Source organism: Erythrolamprus reginae, chromosome 1 (assembly GCF_031021105.1).
Source record: "Erythrolamprus reginae isolate rEryReg1 chromosome 1, rEryReg1.hap1, whole genome shotgun sequence".
In the NCBI taxonomy this organism is placed as follows: Eukaryota; Metazoa; Chordata; class Lepidosauria; order Squamata; family Dipsadidae; genus Erythrolamprus; species Erythrolamprus reginae.
Genome location: NC_091950.1, coordinates 146,601,860 through 146,611,545, shown reverse-complemented (window position 1 = coordinate 146,611,545; position 9,686 = coordinate 146,601,860). Strand labels below are relative to the sequence as shown.

Below are 9,686 nucleotides of genomic sequence, written 5' to 3'. Positions count from 1 at the left end.
CCCTTCCCAGGCACTGGATTATGGGTGTGGGCACTCACGCAGGCACGATAGTGTGTGCGCACACGCTTTCAGCGTCCGAGGGAAAAAAAGGTTTGCCATCACTGCCCTAACCCTTCTGTTGAGCCTGTTGCAGCTTTACATGAAGAATGTGGGAGAAGATAATACAGTACATACCATGAGTTCAATTCAACTGTGAGGGGAAGTGAGCTTTATTGGGTGGGGAGAAAGAAAAAATAGTTGGCCCTTCAGTTGGTCTAAATCAGACCCATTGAAGAATACATAAAGTTAGAGGTAACACAGTTCCAGTGCTTTGTCTTTTCCCCGTTGATCCAGGACCAGCAGATCATCACATCAACCAAATGCAACATTTTTTTAAAACGTAGGACTTAAGAACATTTAACGAATCAAAACGTGTTTCCCATGTCATGCAGAAGAGGAAGAAGGCACGATGGATGACTTGTCTTCTTGCATGTGATTATTCACACAACTGTCCCCAACTTGTTTCTTTGGCTTTCCAAGGTTAAACTTTGCTCCACTGTTATACATGGCTTTCATGATGCTAGCACTCTGTAAAAACAACAACCATGGTTTAAACCAGTGGTTCCCAACCTTTTTTCGGCCATGCCCCACCTAAGCATCTCTAAAATCCTGAGGCCTCCCCACCCCCATGACATAATTCTTATTATTCAAAAAGTGAACTACTCACGTGGAGGAAGCCTCAAAGGCCATCAACTAGGTTTAAAAAAGGTTCCAATTGCCCCCATTAAAAATGAAATTGCCCCCCTGTGGGGCATGGGCCCCATGTTGGGAACCCGGGTTTAGATAAAAAAATTATAATGACTGAGGAATCATTCAACCACATCCCCTTCCCTCAAATATATATTCCCAGGGATAGGATAGAAATCTATAGCTACCCAGCTGTTTCTGAACTATAAATCCCAGCAACCATAGCTAGCATGGCCAGTGTTGAGGAATCCTAGGAAAAGTAGCTCAAGCCCCATGGAGGCTTCTCCCTGCCTTTTCCAGCCCTGTTTCCTCCCAGGAGATTCCTAGAGAGGCCCCATGGGGGTTTCTCCACGCCTTTTCCAGCCCTGTTTCCTCCCTGGAGATTCCTAGAGAGGCCCCATGGAGGCTTCTCCCCGCCTTTTCCGGCCCTGTTTCCTCCCAGGAGATTTCTAGAGAGGCCCCATGGAGGCTTCTCCCCGCCTTTTCCGGCCCCATTTCCTCCCAGGAGATTCCTAGAGAGGCCCCATGGAGGCTTCTCCCCGCCTTTTCCGGCCCTGTTTCCTCTCAGGAGATTCCTAGAGAGGCCCCATGGAGGCTTCTCCCCGCCTTTTCCGGCCCTGTTTCCTCCCAGGAGATTCCTAGAGAGGCCCCATGGAGGCTTCTCCCCACCTTTTCCGGCCCTGTTTCCTCCCAGGAGATTCCTAGAGAGGCCCCACAGAGGCTTCTCCCTCCCTTTTCTAGTTATAGTTTCAGAGGCTTGGGTTTGTAAGTGGGAAATGGTTCTTGAGAAGAGACAAAAAAAAAATTGAACACCTGGTTCTTATCTAGAAAGGTTTGTAAGTAGAGGCGTTCTTAGGTAGAGGTGCCACTATACATAGCCCTTTTTATCTTTGATCAATATCCCAAGCAGATCCATAGTAATGGGCAAACCATGGAAGATGTGATCCATTTCTCACATTATTTCCCAAGTCTCAGACTAGTCTTAACAACCAGGTTTATCACAGGATCATTGACAAAGAGAGAGTTTAATGATTTTCACATATTCCCCGCGCCCATTCAAACAACCCACCAGCCATACTTGCCTCGCACTGTGAGATGGGCTTTGGAACGGGTATTACCAATGGCAATCTTCACCATCCCACTCATGTTAGGGCTAGTCCTGCAGAGCCTCAGTTTATGGATGTGCCCCACTCTCTCCATCTGCACCTGCAAGCTGGGCTGCAGCTCCTCCCCATTGAGGCTCCACTGGGGAGCGAAGTCTGGAGGGGCAGATATTTCACACTCAAACTGAGCCTCCGAGGGAGCCACCACTTCCACGTTCTTCAGAGGCTGGATCACCTGGATTCCCTCAGCTGCAGCAGAAGAGAAGAGCAAAAATGTTTAGAGACACGGCAACCGCTCTCTAAAGAACATGGCCGAAGTAGCCTAACAGATTGCTGGATAATTTGTCACGGGTGAGCAAGTCTCCAGTTTTAAGTATCAGACAACAGCAATGTGGCTCTCTCCCATTGTGTCAAAACCAGAGTAACAAGGCAAAGGTGAAAAAGGGAAGAAAAGATGATTACTGCTTTTGGATGAACAAAACAGTTCAGTCTAGGTATTAAAAGCAAACGCAGCTGAGCGTATAACAAAAGAAGCACCCTGGTGGGAGATTCTAAACCAGGAACTTTCTTCCATAGCTGCACAGCAGTTTTGGAGGACTGGAACAGACAGAACAATGGCAGAAAGAAAGTAAACTACATAGTGCAAAACAGGAGGGAGATGATTTATTGACTGATTTTTGCATGCTTGGGGGCGGGGGGGGGGACACACGGGGATCTTCACACATTTGTTTAGTTTGTTTGTTTGTTTGTTTACTTACTTACTTACTTACTTACTTACTTACTTACTTACTTACTTACTTACTTACTTACTTACTTACTTACTTATTTAATTTGTATGCCGCCCCTCTCCGTAGACTCGGGGCGGCTCACAACAGTAATAGAAAAAACAATGTACAATACAAATCTAATAATTAAAACTAAAAACCCATAATTTAAAAAACATGCACACAACATACCAGACGTAAACAGTATAGGCCTGGGGAAGTTATCTCAGTTCCCCCATGCCTGATGGCAGAGGTGGGTTTTAAGGAGTTTACAAAAGGCAAGGAGGGTGGGGGCAGTTCTAATCTCAGGGGGGAGCTGGCTCCAGAGGGCCAGGGCCGCCACAGAGAAGGCTCTTTCCCTGGGACCCACCAAACGACATTGTTTCGTCAACGGGACCCGGAGAAGGCCAACTCTGTGGGACCTAATCGGTTGAAGTTCTCCGTCCTATTTTGGGGCTTCTGCTACAACTGTCATCTATCTGCTCTCTCAAATGTTGAGAAGTCATACCAGGTTTAGGGCAGTGTCACTAAAATGCGATGGTGAAGTCAATTGGGCATCAGAAGCAGTCAAAGCTGGCTGAGGAATTCTGGGAGTTAAAATCCACAACTCTTAAAGATGCCAAGGTTGGAGACCCCTACTTTGTATGTATGTATGTATGTATGTATTGATTGGATTGGATTTGTATCCCACCCCTCTCCAAGAACTCAGGGCGGCTTACAACATGTAAAAAAAATAATACAATTCTGAAATCCAATACTAACTAAAAACAAACAGTCCAAACCCCCAATTTAATTTAAAAACAATCATTTCCAATCCGCCAGCCTACTTTCCATTCAACATACATTCATCCATAGGCAGGGGCTGATGATTAGTGTCCCCAGCTCTGTTGGCACAAATGCATCTTCAATAGCGATGGGCGAACCGAACTCACACAATTTGGGTCCGTACAGAATTTTGCGGTGTTTGGTACGCCAAACACGAACCCAAAATATGGAATCCAGGAAGTGATCACCTTGGCATCCTTAGCAATCTGCCGGTATACGTGACATCAAAGCTCTGCCCCTGGAATCTCTTGGTGGGATTCCCCGTTCAAGTTCGAGTTTGGGTTCGGTTCGGGTTCAGCCGAATTTTGCGTAAAGTTCGTCCGAACTTGCCGAACCCGAACACCGTTGGGTTCGCCCATCACTAGTCTTCAAGTTCTTATGGAAGGCAAGGAGGGTGGGGGCAGCATGCCATTTCCCCACCCTGTTGGTTCCTCACTGCACTCACACTCTTACCCTCCACTAGCAGGCGGGCTGTGGAACGATCATCCAGGGCATCACAGGTATAGAGGCCTTCATCTGCAGGCTCCACGCAATGAATAACCAGAGTTCGGTAACAATCCAAGTTGCAGATCTCATACTTTGGCCCGGCAAAGATCTCCGTGTCTCCCCGAAACCAGCGCACGCGTCCTCGAGCTTGAGACACTGTGCACTCCAGCGTGGCTTTGTGACGCACCAGCACAGTTTTATCCCGCAGTGGCTTCACAATGCGAATCGGCAATGCTGTAGGAGGAGAGAGCAGGCCCCAAAAGGCTCTGAGGAGTTGGCTTCTCATCTCCAGATCCCTGACTCACTTTTGCAAATGAATAAAGGGGATCTGGTTCGTTATAATAAATTCTGAATCACCTGCACACACGGAGACTTCCCTGGAATCATGATGCTTTTGTAATAAGGAAAAAAGCGAATCATGCCCCACCCTTTCGCCATAATTCATCATAGCTTCAAGACACCATCTTGTTTTTAGTTTCTGCTCATGTGCAGAAGCTTTTTTAAAGTACTGCACATCCACATTTTTCTAATTTTGCTACATAAATATAATAAGCAGAATAACAGAGTTGGAAGGGACTTTGAAGGCCTTCTAGTCCAACCCTCTTAATTCTTAATAATTGTATATCCCTTAGTACAGTGTTTCCCAACCTTGGCAACTTGAAGATATTTGGACTTCAATTCCCAGAATTCCCCATCCAGCATTCGCTGGCTGGGGAATTCTGGGAGTTGAAGTCCAAATATCTTCAAGTTGCCAAGGTTGGGAAACACTGCCTTAGTAAACAACTGAGAGTTATTATATTGTGATGGGATAGAAATGCAACAAATGTGAGTAATTCTGTCCTCGCTTGAAAACACTGCTGTGCATATAAATGTAATTTATAGACTTATCAAAGCAAAACAGATTACTGGAGAGGGCAATTTCAGAATACAATTTTCAGTTGTTTTCCTCACATATAGTCTTTCCCAAGCAGTCTCTCCCAATCTTTATAGTTTCCCTGTGTGTACTCTCATGTACACACAGAGGCACAGGACCTGGTCTAGTTGCCTATAAACATACAATCCTTGTCCTTGTGTAGCATTTGGAAATGCACTATCTTCCTTCCCAGAGCCCTTCATTTTTAATGTCTCAAAAAGGAGAAATTATTAAATTTGACATCAAGAAGCCATCACTTTAAACCGCACTTAATTCGGAACAAAGGAAGCAAAATTTTGTTTCTGTTCTACTCCTGTGCGTTGATTTTTTAAGTGTGCCTTATGGCACGCAATGGTAAGCAGAGGTAGGTTCCAGTTTCCTTTGCTGCCGGTTCACTCAAAGATGTGCTTGTGGGGCGCAAGCTTTGTACACAGGCGCAGTACTTAAAGAAAGGTACTGCACATGTGCAGAAGCTAAAAACAAGATGGCGTCAATGGGAGAACCAGCTCAGGGGCGTGATAGGCCTGGGTCACTGCTGGTTCTAGCGACCCAGGCTGCCAAGTTACTACCAATTCTATAGAACCGGTCCAAACTGGGAGGAACCCACTTCTGCTGGAAAGGTCTCAAAGCAGATTGGGGCCAGTACAGTTAGCAGTGCTCCCCTCCCTGTGAAGAGTTAAGGCAGGGGTAGGAGCAGGCAAAGTCGGCTCTTCTATGACTTGTGGACTTCAACTCCCAGAATTCCTGAGCCAATCATGCTAGTTCAGGAATTCTGGGAGTTGAAGTCCACATGTCATAGAAGAGCCAACTTTGCCTACCCCTGGGTTAGGGTAGCCTAACCCTAACCCTGCTCTCCCACCACAAATACAAACTCTTCCTTTGCCTGTTGAATGCAATCCAGTTCGCCCTAACATTGGATTCAACAGAGAAGTAGCTTCCTTACCTTCCACTTCCAGCCTGGCTTCCGAAGCAGCCGTCTTGGCCACAAAACGGACCTGGCCTGTGTCCTCAGGGCGAGCAGAGCTCAGAAGCAGGAAGTGGCGGGTTCCTTGGGGAGGAAAAAAAAGAAAAAAAAGAGTTTTCTGCATCATTAAGGAGAGACAGTGAGACTGTATGAGGGGGCCTAGAACGCTAGAAGCCGTCAGGATACTGGTGGCTGGAAGGAAGGGCTCTAGCTTGCCGACAGAAGTCATGAAAGGTTTGTGTGGCTTTATAAACACTGATACATTTGTATTAGTAAATAACAGTTGTTTTAAAGGATGAAAGCATAACCTTTGTGGCTTTCCCCCCCCCAACTGTTAAGCCACAATTTTCAAACCTTGGGGTATGTGGAATATTCCCTCCCATTGCAATAAAATAAATGTAGGCTACAATTGTATAGGTCAGTCAGTTGTTGTTGTTGTTGTTGTTGTTGTTGTTGTTGTTGTTGTTGTTATTATTATTATTATTATTATTATTTAGATTTGTATGCCACCCCTCTCTGAAGACTTGGAGTGGCTCACAACAGCACATAGGGTTGCCTATGGCAGTGTTGTCAAACCTTTTTTTCCTTGTGTGTGTACATGCTATTTTGCATGCACGAGTGCCCACACCCATAATTCAATGCCTGGGGAGGGCGAAAACAGCTTCCCCTGCCCCCAGGAGGCCCTCTGGAGGCTGGAAACGGCCTGTTTCCCAACTTCTGGTGGGCCCATTAGGCTCACGTTTCACCCTTCCCAGACTCCAAAGCCAGGGGATGGTAAAAACGCCCTCCCCCCTCCACCAGGAGGCTCTCTGGAAGCCAAAACCGCTTTCCCAGAGCCTCTGTGCAAGCCAAAAATCAGCCAACACATGCACATTGGAGCTGAGCTAGGGCAACGGCTCGCGTGCCAGCAGATATGGCTCTGCGTGCCACCTGTGGGACCCCTGGCATAGGTTTGCCCTCACTGGCCTACGGTGTGATCTTGTTCCCTCCCCCCACAACATTGCAGTTTTGAAATCAAGGCACGGAGTAAGAACTGGTGGGAAGCCACCCAAGGGAGAGTTAGGTGTAAGCTTAGTCAGAAAGAAAAGAGAAGCGTTTTACATTTACGTCTTCCAAGCCAAGGCTGAAGATTAGCAGACGTTGCTTTCACTCCCATCCATCCCCCACCCCCAATCAAGGTTACTTTCTAAACTAGAGCAGACATCTTTCACCATCCTTGCAGGGTTTTTTGGCTGAAGGGCAGATGCTTAAACACACACGCACACACAAACACACTGCCAGTCCGAGGTCAATGCTTCAAGCAGAGAGCTTCCTGGATAGAAAGCAAGGCTTGGCTTCCTTTGGATATCTCTTCCTATGAATCGGGAGTGGTGGTGGTGGGGAGCCACTATGATCAGGGGTGAAATGCTCCCGGTTTGCTCGTGCCTATCAGTCGTTGGAAAACCGGTCGAGAAGCATTCTGTGCATGCACAGAGGAGAAAAAAACCCAAATGGCAGTGTCCAGGTGGATGGGCAGAACCTCACATTCCTTTCGTGACCGGCTCTCCAACAACCGATAGGCCCAAGTGAACCAGGAATATTTTGCCCCTGATAATAATAATAATAATAATAATAATAATAATAATAATAATAATAATAATTTATTAGATTTGTATGCCACCCCTCACTTGGGGCGGCTCACAACAATAATAATAATAACAATGTGATAATGTAACAAATTTAATATTTAAAAGAAAGCATCTAAAACCCATCATTTAAAAAAAACATACAACACAAGCATACCATACATAAAGCCTGGAAGAGATGTCTCAATTCCCCCATGCCTGGCGACATAGATGGGTCTTAAGCAATTTATGAAAGACAAGGAGGGTGGGGGCAGTTCTAATCTCTAGGGGGAGTTGATTCCAGAGGGCCGGGGCCACCACAGAGAAGGCTCTTTGCCTAGGTCCTGCCAGATGACATTGTTTATTAGTTGACAGGACCCAGAGAAGGCCAACTCTGTGGGACTTTATCAGCCGCTGGGATTTGTGCGGCAGAAGACGGTTCCAGAAGTATTCTGGTCCGATGCTATGTAGCTTTATAGGTCATTACCAACATTTGAATTGTGACCGGAAACTGATTGGCAGCCAATGCAAGCCACGGAGTGTTGGAGAGATGTGGGAGAACCTAAGTAACCCCACAATAGCTCTCACGGCCGCATTCTGCATGATCTGAAGTTCCGAACACTTTTCAAAGGTAGCCCCATGTAGAGAGAGCCCCATGATCATTGATAGGCCTAATGGGGGATAAAATGTTTTTGAAAGTAGAGTGTCTCTGCCATCCAGTAACCCCTTTCCCATCCTCTCCATCTCTGTCCCCTTTGAATTTGAAATAGGACTTCCTTCTGCATCATTTACTGTACAACCCAAGATAATTAGAGAGGGTCCCTACTAAGATGTTGCCATGTCCCCATTGCTTCTGCGGCTGGGCTGCTTTTTAGATGTTTTCTAGTCTCTGTGACTTTTCCTCCTGTCTTTCAAGATCATTCCCAACTACCATTACAGAATGAATCACAAACTAGGAAGGGGCCAAATACGAGCCAAGGTGGTGCAATGCTTCGAGTGCAGTACTACAGGCTACTTCAGCTGACTGCTAGCTGCAGTTCGGCAGTTCAAATCTCACTGGCTCAAGGTGGACTCAGACCTCCCCCCTTCAGAGGTGGGTAAAATGAGGACCCAGATTGTTGGGGGTAATACACTGACTTTGTAAACCGCTTAGAGGGGGCTATGAAACAGTGTCTACATCTAAGCGCTATTGCTATGTTTTTCAAAGCAATTGCAGTGGGTTCTTTAATCACAGATCCGCTTTGCATGTAACAATTACAATGCAGGTGTTTGGGGGGGGGGAGTTGTTTAGAATAAGATGTGAACCCCTCCTCAGGGAGAAATTATGCTTCATAAGAAACCACCACATAAAATCAGGCTGTCTTATACATCTTGACTTATTTTAACTATTGGTATGTCTTTCATTTATTCCTCCTCCAATAATTACAAAGAAAAATGGAAGCAGGGAAGTTTGCACCCCATTCATATGAGGTTTGAAGTTATGTGAATGAGCTGTACACTGATGTGATACCTTTGATCACCTGCCTTGAAGAGGCACGAACCAAGCAAAAGAAGCAAGCAAGCTTGCAGAGGTAGCGGGAAGCAAAATTGTGTGTGGTCACAAGTTGCTCATTCATATCCTGCTTTGTTGTGCTATTCCGTTGTGCTCTAAGCAGCGTGCAAGCTTGTTTTTCTTCATTTTGATTGACTTCACTGGAGTGTGCAGAATTAATTTTTCGGAGCTTACCCCGAAGGACTGAATATAATAACTTTGTATTTAACGCAGTGAGACTAATTTCAAGTTGGCTCTTTGATCTATCTTTTTAAAATTTCTTTATCTTCATTCCTTAAGCAGCCAAACTATCCTCCAAAGGATGAATGCATAAGAAAAGTCACTCAAATATTTTCTCAGGATATTCACCGCCCTGCAGATTTCTCTCCAGATATTGGCCCAGATATTTGGAAGTCTTGTTTTTGTAATGATAAGAGTTTGCAGCTAAGCTTTTTTTTAAAAAAAAAGCAAAACAAAACAAAACTGAGAATTATACTTAGGAGCATCTACCATTGTTACAAGTAGAAGATGACTTTAGGAGCATCTACCATTGTTACAAGTAGAAGATGACTTTAGGAGCATCTACCATTGTTACAAGTAGAAGATGACTTTAGGAGCATCTACCATTGTTACAAGTAGAAGATGACTTTAGGAGCATCTACCATTGTTACAAGTAGAAGATGACTTTAGGAGCATCTACCATTGTTACAAGTAGAAGATGACTTTAGGAGCATCTACCATTGTTACAAGTAGAAGATGACTTTAGGAGC

At 45.4% G+C, this 9,686-nt stretch overlaps 1 protein-coding gene across 4 annotated transcripts in view; it reads right to left on the bottom strand.

Moving 5' to 3' along the window:
* Positions 1-193: 193 nt before the first annotated feature.
* The window catches only part of OBSL1 (obscurin like cytoskeletal adaptor 1), a 149,970-nt gene continuing 140,477 nt past the window's right edge, over positions 194-9,686 (bottom strand). For all 4 annotated transcript variants that reach the window (XM_070728524.1, XM_070728511.1, XM_070728531.1 and 1 more), the window contains 4 exons: positions 5,761-5,865; positions 3,872-4,138; positions 1,809-2,078; positions 194-567 (listed from right to left, as the gene is read on the bottom strand). In XM_070728524.1, the coding sequence (XP_070584625.1) occupies positions 560-567; positions 1,809-2,078; positions 3,872-4,138; positions 5,761-5,865 (650 nt within the window). In that variant the 3' untranslated portion in view covers positions 194-559. The remainder of the gene's footprint in view (positions 568-1,808; positions 2,079-3,871; positions 4,139-5,760; positions 5,866-9,686) is intronic.